The sequence below is a fragment of the Capra hircus genome, chromosome 10 (genome assembly GCF_001704415.2).
Source record: "Capra hircus breed San Clemente chromosome 10, ASM170441v1, whole genome shotgun sequence".
Lineage (NCBI taxonomy): Eukaryota > Metazoa > Chordata > Mammalia > Artiodactyla > Bovidae > Capra > Capra hircus.
This window is the reverse complement of record NC_030817.1, coordinates 75,233,304-75,252,195: the sequence shown is the minus strand read 5'-3', so window position 1 is coordinate 75,252,195 and position 18,892 is coordinate 75,233,304. Positions and strand designations below refer to the sequence as shown.

Sequence of the window (18,892 nt, the reverse complement as noted above, 5' to 3'; positions counted from 1 at the left end):
CTGTTTATGAAATACATAGTAATGTGCCATACTGGCACTTGTATCAGAATATTAATTTTGCATAACCATAAGAACTATACTTTTGACAGGTAAAGTTTTTGACCTGCCCTTCTACATTTAATTAGCTCTGGAGCTAGGTGATTGTGACCACCATATATTTGAAAAACTTTATTTTCATTTTGGAATTTAGTACACTGTTAAGGTTTCAATTTTCGTGTGAGTGCACTTTATCTGCTCTCTAGCACCCAAACATAAATTCTGCTTTCCATTTTAGATGTTCTTAGTTCAGCTCTTCTGGTCACATTAGAAATGCGCTAAATGGAAGGAGCAAATCAGTCTGTGGTATCTGAGTTCATTTTTCATGGACTCTGTGATTCAAAGGAGCTCCAGAAATTCCTCTTACTGCCATTTTCTGCACTCTACCTGATGACAATCCTAGGCAACCTTTTCATTGTGTTCTTAATCATCACTGACTCTCATCTCCATTCCCCAATGTACTTCCTCTTAGCCAATCTCTCATTTGTTGACTTCTGCCTTTCCTCAGTGACCACTCCTAAACTGATCACAGACTTCCTAAAGGATAATAAAACCATCTCCTTTGAGGGTTGCATGAGCCAAATCCTCTGTGTGCATGTATTTGCAGGAGGTGAGATGGTACTGCTTGTGTCAATGGCCTATGACCGTTATGTAGCCATCTGCAAGCCACTCCATTACTCCAGCATCATGAACAGACAGAAGTGCATCTGGCTAGTACTGACATCATGGATCATTGGCTTTGTGCATGCCACAAGTCAACTAGCTATGATTTTAGATCTTCCCTTCTGTGGACCCAGAATAGTGGACAGTTTTTTCTGTGATATTCCCGAAGTGATTAAACTAGCCTGCATGGATACTCATACTCTGAGACTGTTGATAAATGCTGACAGTGCAGTCTTGGCTACAACTTGCTTCATTCTCTTGCTGATCTCTTACACCTACATCCTGGTGACTGTCCGTCTTAGCTCCAAGGATGGGGCATCAAAGGCACTCTCTACCTGTACTTCCCACATCACAGTGGTGGTGCTGTTCTTTGGACCCTGCATCTTCATCTATCTGTGGCCACCTAGCATCACTTGGGTGGACAAGTTCCTTGCTGTATTTTACACAGTAATCACACCTCTCTTGAATCCAGCCATTTATACACTGAGAAATAAAGAGATTAAGAATGCCATAAAGAGACTGATAAGTTAGTATATGGATTCAAGGTGTAATTTTTAGATCTTTCATATAGTCAGCAATTCCACTGTGTGCTCCCTAATTTAGACATATTTTGACCTGTTAACTGAACTGAAAATATGTTCATATCTATAAGCTATAAGCAGTCTCAGATATATGTTTTCTATTTATTCCATTAAGAATACAAATTCAAATTTCTAGTGCTTATATTCTTATCACTTGAAGAGAATAAAAATTTGCCTATATATTCTTTTGTATATGATATAAAATTACCAGATGGTAATAATGATGATAACAAGAACTATAAAAAATAAATCTGCTGCTGCTGCTGCTAAGTCGCTTCAGTTGTGTCCGACTCTGTGCAACCCCATAGATGGCAGCCCACCAGGCTCCCCTTCCCTGGGATTCTCCAGGCAAGGACACTGGGTTGCCATTTCCTTCTCCAATGCATGAAAGTGAAAAGTGAAAGTGAAGTCACTCAGTCATGTCCAACTCTTAGCGACCCCATGGACTACACCCTACCAGGCTCCTTCGCCCATGGGATTTTCCAGGCAAGAGTACTGGAGTGGGTTGCCACTGCCTTCTCTGAAAAAATTAATCTACTATTTATTAAATACTACCTATATTCCCAAGACTATGCTAAGCATTTTACCTAACTTATGTATACTTAATAAATCACTTTGGTTTAATTATCATTATTCTCATTTCTAAAAATATTTTATTTACTCCTCCTAAATCTAAATCAGCTTATAAAGGTTAAGGAAGATATTTGAGTGGTCTGTCTCTACTTGGAAAACAAAATATAAATAAATCAAGCTACAATACTTGTATTGCACAGTATAATCCCTGTAAGTCAAGTTTTCAAGTGTCAAATGTTGATTTAATAGTGAAGTTCCCTTGAAAATTTTTTCTTAAATACACAAGCAAATGGATTTTCACTGGATTGAAAAATTATCTTTTATTATATTAATAAATTATTTTATTTACTTAACTTATATTGAAGAAATATTAGGAATTTGTTGCTTCAAAGCAAAAGAAATTCAGAGTGATGAGGTCAAAGTGAACCATCAATAAAAAACAATAATATTTTACAGAAATCAGAATATCTCCTATAACTGAATAAAAAAGATAAACATCCCAAAAGGGCAGAAAATGGGCAAAAGACATGAATGGGTATTTATTTCACTGAAGACTGTCTCATAAGTAATCTGGAATATGTAAGAAGATCATGATGAAATGGTATTTTACATCTGTGAAACAGGTTTATAGAAAGGACATCAAACAACAGCAGTTATTGTTGAGAATGTGTATTCATGGAAATTCTTTGCCTTGTGTGTGGGTGTAAATTAATTTAACCTCTCTGAAAAGCAATTTATATTGTTTTGTAAAGCTAAACATGTGAATAAACTATACCTCAATGACTGTCTCCTAACTTTTCCCAGTGGTCAAGTGCCTATTCTTCCTATTACTAACAGAACACCTCTCAAATTATAGCTGGATACATGACCACCCAGCTACAGAGATTTCCTAATGTCCATAGATAGTTGTGGCTACATGACTAAATTCTGGCAACAGGATATGAGAAATGATGTGCGCACCTTCAAGCTATCACTTATAAGATATTAATATTAGCTCAGGATTCTTTCCTCTGTCCCAGTGGCTAGGATTAAGAAACACCTGGAACAGATGCCTTGGAGTCAATAATGGAAGCCACAAGTTGAGCAAAGCCAATGCTCCAACCAGGAAAAGGATGTACTCCAGAAGAATACTTGAATGCTGTGGGTAATGTCCTATTTAGCATTGTACCATTGTTCAAATATGCATTGTTCATCCTGAGTTATTTATTTTGTCTGCTACACTTTAAATCTTGTATAATGCAAAGTTAAGGGAAAAATAAAGGAAAACCTTTCTCTTTGGCCTTAAAAAAAAAAAAAAACACAATACAACTGCTCATTCATTCACTGCAGATTTCAGAAAGTCCTTGTAGTTCTGGGCTGTATACCTAAACGGTTTCGATTTCTAGGGAAGGGTTCACCTGATACCCCCTCAAAAAGTACATATGTACCTAGACACATATATCATATTCAGATAGTAAAATATATACAGAAGGAAAAGCCATGCAGTTTGGTGTTATTGTAAGTAGGAATGTACTAGCTATGTTTGCATCTTGTAAACTTTTAAAATGAGTTGGCCTGTGTAGTAGTGCATGTTTCATAACCCTGGATGATATTTGTCATTGGTTGAATAAAATTATATTAACAAATCTTTACAGTATATTCATTGTTACTTTATTCCTGTGAACAGAAGAAAAAAGGATTTATTGGGTCAGATCCCTATATTAACAACAATAAACTTTATACTGACATATCAATCTTTATCTCTATGCCAATAATCAAAGCACCCATGATGACAATACAACTGACCTAAGAAAGATTACAAATAATTATAGTTATTAATTTTCTAAATATAAGAAAATACATTTTAGAAGTGCATACTATGCCAAGAGATAATTGAAAAATTTACGTTAGTGCAAACCAGATGATCATGAAAACTTCATCTGTCTACAGACGCATATTGGATCTTATAATGGCTGCTTGGAATACTTCTTAAATAAAATTATCTTAGTTGTGCTCATTGATATAAATTTTTAATTTTAGAGGCCACCATTGATTCATAAGTGATTTGAAGCCTGCATGCAACTTCCTTTCATATCTCTCTATGAAAGAATATAATAACACTGCATCCTGATTGAGTCCTCTCTAGATTATATAATTAGTTCTAGTAGACTTACAAAATGAGGTCCTACCCTCCATCTAGTTACAAAGCATATGAATTTCATTTAATTCATGATCAATTTAATATAATTTGATTCTAAGTTATCCATATTTCACAAAAAAATAAAAATAGAAATTTAAACATTTTTTGAATTTAATAGAAAAAAATATACAATACCTACATAAGAACATATGGAATGCAGCTATAAAATGCTTGCAGGGACTTTATATATCTGCATATATTTTTTAAAAATATTAATGAAAGATGTGTAGATGTGTCAATGATACAAGTATCCATGTCAACAAAAGTAAACTATGAATAGTAGAAGGGAAAAATAATAATAAGCATTAATAAACTTTTAAAATATTAAAAATCAACAGATCAACAAAAGCAATATTGGTTATTCAAAGAGGCCAAAGACCAATCAAGAAAAAGGGAAGAGGCACCCATAAAAAATACAAAAATAGAAAATGGGCACATCATTACAGCAAAAATGTTGCAAGTGGATATTATGCAAAATTTTTAAATTTACACAAAATGAGAAAGTTCCTCGGAGAAGCTAGCTACTAAAGCAGAAATATCCTGATGGTCCTGTACAACTGAAAAAAATGAACCCGCAATTAAAACATTTACTGTCCTATTTGTTATAGTCTCTCAACTATGCTTCCTGTTCATGGGACTCTGCAAACCACATTTGTTTTTCCCATCTGTCTCTATTTTGTGCTCTGAAGACAGAGCATGCTAGAGGAAGATGGCAAGATTAAAAAGGAGAAAAGACTCTTTCCTCTGCTTTTCTTGGTTTTCCCTGTGACTATGTGAAATAAACTTACTCTTCATAGATAATTTTTTGTTTAAAAGTTACATATCCTTTCTATAGGCCCTTCGAGTATAGAATAGTCTTGTTCAGTTTCTAAGTTGTGTCCAACTCTTTGTGACCCCATGGACTGCAGCAAGCCAGACATCCCTGGCTTTCACTATCACCCATGGTTTGCTCAAACTCATACCCATTGAGTCAGTGATGGGTTTCGACCATCTCATCCTCTGTCACTCCCCTCACCTCGTGCCCCTCAATATTTCCCAGCAACAGGGTCTTTTCAAATGAGTTGGGTCTTTTCAGATGAGTCGGGTCTTTGCATAAAATGGTCAAAATATTGGAGCTTCAGCTTCAGTCTCAGTCCTTCCAAGGGGTGTTTTCCTTTAGGATTTACTGGTTTGATCTCCTTGCTGTCCAAAGGATTCTCAGGTTTTCTCCATCACCACAGTTCAAAAGCATCAATTCTTTGGCTCTCGGCCTTCTTTATGGTCCAACTCTCTCATCTGTACATGACTACTGGAAAAACCGTAGCTTTGACTAAACAAACCTTTGTTAGCAAAGAGATGTCTCTGCTCTTTAACACACTGTCTAGGTTTGACATAGATTTTCTTCCAAGGAGCAAGCATCTTTTAATTTCATAGCTGCACTCACCATATACAGGGATTGTGGAGCCCAAAAAATAAAATCTGTCACTCTTTCCACTTTTTCCCTATCTATTTGCCATGAAGTGATGTGATCAGATGCCAAAATCTTTGTTTTTTGAATGTTGAGCTTTAAGCCAGCTTTATCACGCTCCTCTTTTACCTTCATCAAGAGGCTCTTTAGTTCCTCTTTACTTGCTGCATGTCTGAAGTTGATATTTCTCCTGGCAATCTTGATTCCAGCTTGTGCTTCATCCAGCCCAGCATTTCACATGATATACTCTGCATATAAGTTAAATAAGCAGGGTGACAATATATAGCCTTTACACACTCCTTTCCCAATTTTGAACCAGGCCGTTGTTTCATGTCTAGTTCTAACAGCTGCTTCTTGACCTGCATACAGGTTTCTCAGGAGGCAAGTAAGATGGTCTGGTATTCCCATCTCTTACACACCGAGGAAACCAGAATTGAAAGAGACACATGTACCCCAATGTTCATCGCAGCACTGTTTATAATAGCTAGGACATGGAAACAACCTAGATGTCCATCAGCAGATGAATGGATAAGAAAGCTGTGGTACATATACACAATGGAGTATTACTCAGCTGTTAAAAAGAATTCATTTGATTCAGTTCTGATGAGATGGACGAAACTGGAGCCGATTATACAGAGTGAAGTAAGCCAGAAAGAAAAACACCAATACAGTATACTAACACATATATATGGAATTTAGGAAGATGGCAATGATGACCCTGTATGCAAGACAGGGAAAGAGACACAGATGTGTATAATGGACTTTTGGACTCAGAGGGAGGGAGAGGGTGGGATGATTTGGGAGAATGACATTCTAACATGTATACTATCATGTAAGAATTGAATCGCCAGTCTATGTCTGATGCAGGATACAGCATGCTTGGAGCTGGTGCACAGGGATGACCCAGAGGGATGTTGTGGGGAGGGAGGTGGGAGGGGGGTTCATGTTTGGGAACGCATGTAAGAATTAAAGATTTTAAAATTTAAAAAATAAAAAAATAAACAAAATTAAAAAAAAAATTTTTCCACAGTTTACTGTGATCCACACAGTTAAAGGCTTTAGTGTAGTCAATGAAGCAGCAGTAGATGTTTTTCTGGAACTATCTTGCTTTTTTGATGATCCAAAATATTAATAATATTTTTTAATTTAATAATAATATCCATGTAAGAATATTCGTGCTTCTAAATTAGTAGCCATATAAAACTGATCAATATTCCTGACTTTTGCCAAGTCAGTTTAAATAATAAATCATGTAATTACACATTCTTATTTTTTGCCTCACCTTTCCCTGTAGTCTATACTCCTAAAATGAGGAGGAAAACAAATAGTCGATAGAGACTGTATTCTTAATTTTTAAACCCTGTACCTATTGCCTTCCCACTCTATAATTTTGCCTCACTGGGAACAGTAAATATTTATGGATTCAAGTTTGCAAAGAAAAGATCCTCAATTCACTTAGTTGTTTCTTCACTGCTTTCTTGTCTTGATTTTTCCTCTTCCACACAATTCACACTTCATACACTGTACTATATTATTACTCTGGTACAGTGTATGTTGGCAATTTAATCTCTGGTTATAATCTTATTGGAGAAGGAAATGGCAACTTACTTCAGTATTCTTGCCTAGAAAATTCCATGAACAGAAGAGCTTGGTAGGCTATAGTCCGTGGGGTCACAAAGAGTCAGACACAACTGAGCAACTACACACTATAATCTTATTATTCTCAGACATTATATTCTCATCACTTTCTAATCCACTATTTGTCTAGCTCTATGAAAATTAGCCAATATACACATGTCATAAAAAACTTTGTTTGCCATTTTAGCCAAAACAGGACTAAAAACCTGGAGCTAATATCTCCAGAAAATAGATTCACCTTAAATAAATAGCTTCTCTTTCCTTTAGATGGGAACTGCATTATTTCTAGACAAAAAGGATCCCAAGCAGCAGCTCTACAGATAGAAATCAAAAGTGATCCTACAGTGAAGCCCTAGATAGGATGAGCTGTTATTAAGTGGTTCGTGAAGACTGTGAAAATACCAGTTACATGTTGCCTTCTACTAAAACAAATTTTGTCTCTAGAGTTCTATAGAATAATTTTAGGTATGAAAACTCCAAGTGAAATTTTTGAGTTTATATTCACACTATCTTCAAATTCCCATATTTTTCAAATACCAGCTCATTACTTCTCAAAATTCTAACTGGGATTAGTGATTAAAAGCATGTTATTGTATTTGGTCTTTAATATGATATCGATACTGAATAGATATAATCAATTATAATAATGGTATCAATAATTTAATGAACAGCTATAATCTCAAATTAGAAAAAAATATTGTCAGAACCACATAGTCACTACTTATAAGACCAATTGTTCAATCTCCCGATTACTCTGTTCTACATCTCCTGATACTTGGCCCTTGGGAAAAGCCAATGTTCATGACAGACCTAATTTCTATAAAAAGCCAATAATGGAAGAGATATTAGTCACTAATAACCATGGTAGGAACGGTTTAAATATTATATGTCTTTAACAATAATGATGAATATAAAAAGGAGTCAATCTACTTGTGTTTCTCAATCCTTTGAAGCTACTGAAAGAGAAATGTGAGCCTCTGCAGGTAGGGGAGAACTCACTCTTAAATTCTTCAGCATCTGTCTCCATAATTATCACTTCCTTTTTGACTCTCCACAATTTATTTCTCTTTTTGTTGCCCTTGTCCTTTGTTAATTTACCTTCTTTCCTTATGTGAATGACTTTCACTCATGTTGTTTTATATCGTATGGTCCTATTCTCATAGTTAATACTATTTTGTGTCATGAACATAAAATATCCTTCAAAGGTTTGTTTAAGTATAGCCATTTAATCCATTCTTTACTCAAACACTTAGTATTGTTCCAATCTGTTCCTATAAAAAGACGATAAGTAAACTAACATTAATACACATTGTTCATTTTATTTCCTTCCAAAATAACTCCAGTTGGACTTGGTGATACAGTTGAGATTTTTTGCATCTGTTACTCAATCGTCCTCTGGAATGATTGCACCTCTTCACATGCCCTTCAGCTGAGCATGAGAAGCATTGCTTCCTCCATCTCACAGCAATGGGGGTTGTTTCATTCCGTAGAGAATAAAATGTAAAACCAAATCTAATTTCTAAATTTGAATAGGACAAAGACCTCTTCCACCTTGCTTTAAAAACTAATTCAGAAATATTTTATTAGGATTTTATAATTTTACTATCAGATTTAAGGTTTTTAACTATCCCAAACTTACTTTGCTATAAATATGCAAGATGTATTATAAAATTTGAGGTTTCCAGTGTTGGGCTACATGTTTAACAACTATTGAATACTCTGAATGTGTTAAGTAACTCTTTACTTTTCTATAAAATAGCAATGCCTTTTACCATATCCTAAATTCCTTAATTTGTATCTAATTCTTAACTGTGCTTTGTTACATTTATGTTTTCAAATTTAGTCAAATTATTGAGGTTAATTAACATATATTTATGATATATTTAAATATCTTTAGAAAACATTTCTTTTCTCCCCCAAGTGCCATTTTGCTATATTTTCAAAACCTGAGCTTTTAAATGAACTTTTGGATCACTTTTTAATGTTGTAAAATAACTCCACTGAACTTTTAATGAGCACTGTAATTATTTTACAGATTAGTTCAGTGACAATTTATATTTTTATAGCCTGAAGCTTTTAGCATGGTTTTCTCCATTAGCATGGTTTAATCTCCATTTTGTCCGTTTCAGATATCTCAGAAAAATTTGTTTTTTTTCAATAGAATGCATACATAGTACATTTGTTTAATTTACAAATGAGATCTTTCTTATACTTTATAGGTTTTTGTTAAATTCAGTATATCTGTTTAAATGATTTCACTAAAAAGTTTTTATCAGAAATCAATTTTGAAGTTTATTCAGTAATATTTTGATATATTCATACCCTAAATTTTCTATATAAATATCTTCTAAAATCAAATATTGCTCATCTCCTCTCAGATATTTTGTGATATGCTGTGGGATTTCAAGAATTTTCTCTTGATGGGCCAGAGTCTTTAAGTGGGAAAGCCCTTTGATTTTATGTGACTTTAGATAAACATCTGTAACTAGACTATAAATTAGTTGGATGCAGGGAAGCATGGATCAGAGAAATCATCAGACAAGGTAGGAAAATATGAAGTCTAGAACAACAACACAAAAAAAAATGAAGAAAAGGGAAGTGAATTGAGAAATATTTGATGGTAAAAACTATACAACTAGAGATGGAAAGTGAAGTACAAACAAGAGCACCACACAGGTGTCTATAGTGGAGACCTGAGGGAGTAGTAATAATATTTATAAAGGCATTGGAGTGGATGTAATATGAGTTCAAATTTCGATGTGTTAACTTGAAGGTGCAGGTGGACTTCCGTTTGTATATGCTCCATAGAGCTGAAATAGATTACTCTGGAGACCAGTGGTGAAGCTACTGACACTGATGCAACCATGTAGATACTAGAAGGCACAAGAATAAAGACCATTATGGGCTTTGATTAAGTGATTCAACATGCATTTTGGGTTCCTGATTCCTCCCTAACTTTTTGTTATTTCTTTTGTATATGGGCTTTCGAGTTGCATGATTGCTTCACTCTCAGGCATAAAATTAGCATCACATGGAGGGAAAAAACGGGGTGGGAAAATCCTTTCCTTTTATTGTGAAAGATAGTTTTTATTGGTTTACATGTTGTTGAAAAGTTCCAGACTACATGCTCCTCTTTACAATAATCCATGGCCGAGGAAAATGTGATTACAATATCTGGTTTAGAAAAACCATATAACATGCTCTCAAGCTGGAATAGGGCTACTCTCTCCTAAAACTGACAGATTGTAGTCCATTAACTGAAAAACTGAATTTTTATTGACAAAGAGTGAAAAGGTGAATAGCTTTAGTGAGGCAAGAATCAAGAGCAGAGGGTGGAGTCACAAAAGTCACATAATAAACAGTACTAAACCTCACAGGGAGATTAGGGTAAATAATCATTGAAAAGTGATTATTATATGATATGTTGAGAACACAGAGTTCCTTTCTATAAATAAGAAATCTGTGGGTACCAGTATTAGCTAATGAAGTGTGAGAATATGCTTGCCAATGAATAGTTGAGAAAAAAAGGAATAATAACAAGGGGACAAAAAATCCAGAGTTTTTTTTTTTTTTTAACACAGTTCACTATACTAATAAATCAAGGAAAATATAAACTTGAAAGTTCATTGATGGATCCTTGGGAAATATCTAGGGTATACTTGAAGAGGCTGGCCTTTGAGAGCACAGTGCCAAGGTTTAGGGTATGCATTGTGGTACCCTAAACCTATAGACACAGTTCTGGCTCTTACATTTGATCCCGCTGAGACTCAACTTCTCCATGGGTAAAATGAATCTAATCAAATAGTGCTTATCGTATGGAATTTTATATAGGTTAAAAAAAAGATCACGTGCTTATTACAGTGCCTTGCATGAAGGAATCAATAAATGTTATTAATAACAACTTTATTTTTTAAACACTTACTGGTGTTTATTCTATTATATCTAATATTTTATTTGAAATATAGGCTAGTGCAAGCACAATTATAGTAACGTATTGAATAGAACATTATGAATAATCTCAATCTGAGCCTGTGACTTCCCAGGTAAATCACACACACACACATACAAATAAAAACAAACAACAACCACATACTGGGTGAAGCAAGGTGAAATACAATTACATAAACAATTTTGGATGAAAGATCTCCATTTGACCAGTGAACAAGAAATTCAGATAAGTAGGACTACAAGTTAGTATGAGAGCATTAATATCAAGGTGACAGAAATGGCTAAGACTATTCAGCTGAGAGAATACCAAGGTCAGAAGTCAATGAAAATGTTTAGCAATTCTTGAGAGGTGAAACAAAATAATTATCTTAATAATGGGATAAGAAGGAATGCAACCACAATTATCCCCATCTGAAATATTCATTTTTCTCTCTTTATGTAAAAATTCTCCTGATCGTCAAAATGTTTCTATGGTTTTTTTTCTTTATCCAATTAAATTATTTCACACTCAGGAAGGTGGAACCCACAGGAAACACTAGCAAAAAAAAACTGGAAGTCTGCCTTTGTACTACTGACTGTGATTTTTCTTTTCCTATTCTCAGGTGATTTGAGAAAGAGCTCTTCTGCCCAAGTCAATGGATAGACCAAATGATTCTGTGGTTTCTGAGTTTGTGTTGTTAGGATTCTCTACTTCTTGGGAAATTGCACTTTTTCTCATGTTGATATTCTCCTTGCTCTATTTAGGAATCATCCTGGGAAATCTCTTCATTTTGTTTTTGGTAATTTTGGATTCTCACTTACATTCTCCTATGTACTTCTTATTAGCCAACTTGTCACTCATTGATGTTGGCCTTTCCTCTACCACAGTCCCCAAGATGATTACAGACCTTCCAAATAAATACAAGATAATCTCTTTCAAAAGTTGTATGACACAAATATGCTTCATTCATATTATGGGAGGAGTGGAGATGGTGTTACTCATAGCCATGGCATTTGACAGGTACACAGCAATCTGCAAGCCTCTTCACTACTCGAACATCATGAACCCTAAAATATGCATTTCATTTGTAATCACTGGCTGGGTAGCTGGGGTGATCCACGCTATGTCTCAATTTGCTTTCATTATAAACTTGCCCTTTTGTGGTCCTAACAAAGTAGACAGCTTTTATTGTGACTTTCCCAGGATCATAAAACTTGCATGCACAGATGGAGTGAAATTTGAGTTTATTGTTGCTGCCAACAGTGGTTTCATGACTATGGGTACCTTCTTTCTGCTAATCCTTTCCTACATCTTCATTTTGGTCACTGTCTGGAAACGTTCTTCAGGAGACTTGTCCAAGGCATTTGTCACTTTGTCAGCTCATATCACTGTGGTGGTTCTTTTTTTCACTCCATGCATGTTTCTCTATGTATGGCCTTTCCCCACATCAACAGTTGATAAACACCTCTTCATTGTTGACTTTCTTATTACCCCTATCTTGAATCCTTCCATATATACATTAAGAAACAAAGACATAAAGGTAGCTATAAAAAGATTGAACAAAGAGGGACATTATGTCAGATTTTGCTGACTAGAGCTGTGTTTGGAACTCTAAAACTATCCATCTATCTGTCCCTTAGATATCTACACTAGGCATCTGATATTTAACATGGCCAGATATGGACATGGCGTCTACCCCACTGAACATATTCCTTCTGCTCTGTAGAGAATCAGCTCTTTGCCTTAACTACTACTGGAAAAGTGAATCCAACAACAAAAAAAAAATTGGTTATTTTAGTATACAGTATCACTCTTTACTAAACCATATTTATAATTAAAAATGTATCATCTTGATAATAGAAATAATATAATGGCATCTCTTCTGTTTCTCATAAGGTTTGAAAATAAGTGGCAGACTTGCTTTGCTGAATGTTAGGAATCATCACATAGAATATATGTAAAACTAGTAGCTCTACCTAGCTACTCTTTAGCGTTCCCTCAGAAGAAGACCTAAAGACAAAATTTGATTATGGGTGATTTACTTGAAGAATGAGATGGTTGGATGGCATCACCAACTCAATGGGCATGAGTTTGAGTAAACTCCGGGAGTTGGTGATGGACAGGGAGGCCTAGCATGCTGCAGTCCGCAGGGTCTCAAAGAGTCGGACACGACTGAGTGACTGAATTAAACTGATTTACTTGAAAGCTTATTTTGAGAAACATCATTATTTAGCAAAGTGAGACAAGTGAAGAATGTAAATGTAGCTGGCGGATAGTCTTACTGTAGCCCTCTGGGGGACTCAATAAAGTCTGAGATTTAGAAATGTCCCAAGTAAGGAAAGGAAGCTGGAGTATTTCTTTAATTTCACCTTTAGAGAGTACATTAATTCCTTGGCATACCCAGCCTTTCCCACACAGGATACTGTATATGTGAGAAAGCCAGAGACAAGTCATCAGGTATACTTTCAGTTGCTGGCAGTGGGAAACCATATCCTTGTTTGAAAACAATAAATGTCCAGGCATAGTCCACTTTAGTTCCTGTTTAACTCTACTTCATCTTGTCATAGACTCTTCAAAGTGGTGGTTTTCAATTTCACAAAAGAAAGACTCTAAACAGGAGAGACAGGCTATAGCAGCATAGTTGCTCCTCACTGATATTTTCTTCCATTATCCATTTAAATCCCCCTCATCCTTATGCACTTCTTCCGATGATCCACGTTGCTTACCCAGTGAGATGACCCAGTTAATTTATGAGCATTTGAGTTGCTGGTTAAAATGTTCTTGCCAACCTATTGTTGCTACAATTGCACTTTGATAGTTACCATCAACCATGGAGCCAACCATGTAGCCTAGAAGGATCTCTCATTTTAGAAATATTCTTCATTGTATAACCCATTAAGAAGCAGCAACCCTATCTTTATCCAATATGGGATAAAAATGAGATTACTCAAACTTCTCACTGTTGTTCTTCTAACATGAGGAAACTCAAATGACAGAAAAGCAGCCAAAAATTGTTTTTTAGAAACCATACTATGTCTCATCAAAAAAGCATTCTCCCCACTTCAGCAGATCCTAAGATTTCAGGAATAGAAAACACAAACTGCACGAGAAGTTCACTGAAATTCATGATAAGAGATAGTACTGTTTTCTCTATCCCTTTGTTTTATAGGGGAAGATCCCCCGTAGAAGAGCATGGCAACCCACTCTAGTATTCTTGCCTAGAGAACTCCATGGACAGAGGAGCCGGGCAGACTATAGTCCGTGAGGTCACAAAGAGTCAGACATGACTGCACGACTAACACTTGTTTTACAGAGATGTGCATTTAATATGTTTCCCAGGTGCCTCAGTAGTAAAGAATCTGCCTGTCAATACAGGAGACATGGGTTTTTCGATCCCTGGATCAGGAAGATCCCTTGGAGTAAGATATGGCAATCCACTCCACAATTCCTGCATGGAGAATCTCACGGACAGAGAAGCCTGGCGGGCTACAGTCCATGGGGTTGCAAAGAGTCGAGCACGACTGAGCACACATGCACATATTTATCTCTAGGGGACATAGCACTTATCAAAAGACACTTCAAAGCATGTTATTTTGAAGCACAGACCCCAACTCTGCAGTGTATCATCTTCAAACTAGTGCCTCGGTTGTAATTTTAACAGGCTTTGCCAATGTGCTATCAGATCTCAGTTGTGCAGTATATGATAAGTTGAATTGGTTCCCTAGTTAAGTTTGCTTTTGTGAATTTTCTTTGCTATAAAGTGAGCACTTTCAGCCTAAGGAAATATTATGGATGATTTCATGTTGAAAATCAGATACCGGGAATACTTGGCTAGTTGTGCTGGACAAAGCACTAAAAATGGGAAAGATAATCTATACTCAGAATTATTTATTAATGCCAGGAAGGAAATATTTCTGCCTTTTCCATTTTAGAAGGGGTTAAATATTAATAAGTACCTTCAAGGGATTGATTTCCATCCTCAAAAGACAGTATCATTTGAAGGACCTATCTATGCTGCCAACAGGCCAAACATTCTACAGGGGTAGAAGCTAGAAAAAGCTTGTGTAAGAGGCCTACTCCATAGTTCTTCTCCACAGGTGAACCCATTATGCAAAAATTAGGTGGACTGAGAAGAGATTAACAATCATTTATCCTTTCAATTACCTAGCTAAACACTTTAACAAAGGTAATGATTGTTTAAATTCTCATTGCACAATTTAGTTGTGTGATTCCTATCACCTAGCTGCAATCTGATACATTCCACTCCAATAAAAAGAAAAATACTTAAATGGTTCTACTAGTGAATTTGCCAAACATTTAAGAAGAAGACAAGAATTCTTAAACTCCTTTAGAAATATATATATTTTTAAGTTTATAAGGTTGAGACAAAAGATTTGAGTGTCAAACCAAACACACAAGAATCAGAGTTTTTACAGTTTTACAGTTTCAAACTATCGTAATAATTCAAAGGATTCAGGTAACTGGAAGACACAAAGTGAAGCAGGCGTCTGAGACTGCCAATGTAGCTTGCTCGGGTTCTTTCTTATTGCAATAGGATGCTCTCTGACCCAGATATAAAATGTGATCTCCAATGATGCATTAAGAATATCACTTAGAAAAAGTCATGAAATCTATTTTGGTCATGAAATCTCTCCCTATAATATCCCAGTAATTACAGAGGAACATTAATATTTTTCTATAGGTCATGTACCCCATGGAACCTAAATTCCATATTAATTTACCAAGAGCAAACTAGAAGGACAAGATATATCCTGCTATTAATAACATTCCATTATCCATACTCTAAAAAACATCACTAGGAAGAGATCCACTAAGTATCTATTCATGAAGATTTGACCAGATCATCTCTTCCTCTTATTCTCATTCAGTCTCTCCCAACCCATCATTCTACCGCTCTCTGTCTTCTCTGTTTCTACCTCTGTGACTCCTTTCTCCACCCGTGCACTCTCTGTCTCCCTTCCACCATCCCTCTTTCTCTTAGTTACCATGAAACAGCAGATGAGTTACAGACCCATTATCAATCCTTTCCTTTCAATAGCCATAATATTTTTAAAGGTCAGTAACATTGCAAGAAAGGGAAATTACAACCCAATTTGTGTATCTCTTCAACACAGACACAAAATTCTAAAAAGTAATAGCAAACTATAGCCACTGATATATAAGTAGGGTGAAACACCAGGTTAAGTCAGTTTTACTCACAGAATGTAAGATTTTTGGAAATCAACCAAAGGAATTCACCATGTTAAGGCTACAAGGGGGAAAAAATCATACAAACAACATGGTAGATATAGAAAAAAGTATTTGATAAAAACAAATATCCATTCTCGATAAATTTCATAGCAAAAGCTGAAGCAAATTAAGCATAGAAGGTATAGTGGGTTGAATAGTGTTCCCAAAAAATTCACATTCACTAAAACCTCAATGTGGCCTTATTTGGAGATCAAACCATGTAGATTTAATTAAGGTAAAGTTCTAGATGAGGTCATCCTGAGCTAGAATGGACCTGGAAATCAAATGAGTGACCTCAAGGTACAAAGAAGGACACAGAGAAGCAAAAGAAAGGAGGCTCTATGAAGACAGAGGCAGAGGTTAGAATTATGCCTCCACAAACCAAGGAATGTCAGCAACCACCAGAAGCTGGAGGAGGCAAAGAAAAATTATTTCCTAGAATCTTCAAAGGGAGCATGGCTCTGTCAGCACCTTGATTTTGAAGGTCTGTCCTCCAGAACTTTGAAAGAACTAATTCCTGAGCTTCCCTGGTGGCTTAGTGGTAAAGAATCCGACTACCAATTCAGGAGACACAGTTCCATCCCGAATCAGGAAGATTCCACCTGCCGTGGAGCAACTAAGCCCACACACCACAAATACTGAGCCTGTGCCCCACTGCCTGGGAGGTGCAACTACCGAGCCCAAGGGCAACTACCGAGCCCACGTGCAACAGCTACTGAAGCCTGTGTGCCTAGAGCCCATACTCCGCAACAAGGGAAGAAACTGCAGTGAGAAGCCCATGCAGTGCAACTGGAGACTAACTCCCATCACTGCAACTAGAGAAAAGCCCAGCAACAAAGACCCAGTGTAGCCAAAAACAAACAAAATATTTTTTAATGTTCAAGGAAAGTCAAGAAAAATTAAAAAATAACAAATTCCTGAATAAATAAATTTTTTAAGCCACCAAGTTTGTGGTATTTTGTACAGCAGCCCTAGGAAACTAATTCTATATATTTACATAAAAACTACCACATATATTGCAGATAACATGAAATATTAAGAGCTTTCCTCCAAGATCAAAAATATGTCCACATTCTTATAGCAATGAGGGTTTTATGAGTAAAATAAGGTAGTAATACTAAATAAAATGTATACATATTTAAAGTTATAAATAAAACTGGCATTCTTCCTAGACAACATTGTCATGTGCAAGTTAGTTATCTTTCTCGTAGGCTCATATAGCATCTTCATAGTGTACTGAGAACCCTACTGCCTGCTTTATTTGAAGAAGGAAATGGCAACCCACTCCAGTATTCTTGCCTGGAGAATTCTATGGACAGAGGAGCTTGGTGGGCTATAGCCCATGGGTTCACAAAGAGTTGGACACAACTGAGTGACTAACACTTTCATTTTTAGACAGGGAACCAACTGGTATAAGGCAAGGTATCTCACCCTCAGCATCATTAATATTAATATTGAGGCAATTAAGTCTCTGTTTGGGAAACTGTTCTATATGCTGTGAAATTTGGGACAGTATCCCTGCCAGTAGTAGCAAATCCTCCTCCCAAATTTTGATAACCCAAAATACCTCCATACAGTGCCAAATGCCACCTAGAGACAATATACTGAAATGAGAATCACTGTTTTAAGGGGTAACATGGGATACCCCTCAGTTCATTCTTATGGAGTTTAGGTCATGTACAAACTGGTCTAGCAAAAAAGCAAATCTACCCACTAAAAACTATAAGATAATGATGAAAGACTGAAGATGACACAAATAAATGGAAAGGTATTCTGTGCTCATGCATTGAAAGAATTAGTACTATCGAAATATCCATACTACTCAAAGCATGTATAGATTCAACACAATCTCTATCAAACTCTAATGGGATTATTTACAGAAATAGAATAAACAAATATAAAATTGGTATGGAACTTCTCCCATAAAAAACAAATAGCCAGAGGAATCTTGATAAAGAACAAAGCTGGAGGCATCATGCTCCCTGATTTCAAAATCTATTACAAAGCTACAGTCATCAAAACAGTTATTGTATGAATGCAAAAATAGATGCATTGCTCAATGGAACAAATTAGGGAGCCCAGAAATAAACCCACACATAACCATTCAATGAATATATGACAAAACAGCCAGGAACACTTAATGGGAAAAGGACAGTTCTTTTTAATAAATGGTGTTGGAAAAGTTGTAGAGACACATGCAAAACAAAGCAACCGAATCACTACCTCACTTCAGTTCAGTCACTCAGTCGTGTCCAACTCTTTGAAACCCCATGGACTGCAGCACGCCAGGCCTCCGTCTCCATCACCAACTCCCAGAGTTCACTCAAACTAATGTCCATGGAGTCAGTGATGCCATCTAACATCTTATCCTCCATCATCCCCTTCTCCTCCTGCTTTCAATCTTTCCCAGCATCAGTCAGTTCTTCGCATCAGGTGGCCAAAGTATTGGAGTTTCAGCTTCAGCATCAGTCCTTCCAATGAATATTCAGGACCAGTTTCCTTTAGGATGGACTGGCTGGATCTCCTTAAGTCCAAGGGACTCTCAAGAGTCTTCTCCAACACCACAGTTCAAAAGAATCAATTCTTCGGGGCTCAGT

At 36.1% G+C, this 18,892-nt stretch overlaps 2 protein-coding genes across 2 annotated transcripts; both read left to right on the top strand.

The window, feature by feature from the left end:
- Positions 319-1,230, top strand: LOC108636907 (olfactory receptor 4K15-like). Its single transcript, XM_018053802.1, has one exon. It carries the CDS (start codon positions 319-321, stop codon positions 1,228-1,230), a length of 912 nt encoding a protein of 303 aa, XP_017909291.1.
- Positions 11,701-12,636, top strand: LOC102186770 (olfactory receptor 4F21-like). Its single transcript, XM_005685434.2, has one exon. The coding sequence runs from the start codon at positions 11,701-11,703 to the stop codon at positions 12,634-12,636; it is 936 nt and encodes a 311-aa protein (XP_005685491.2).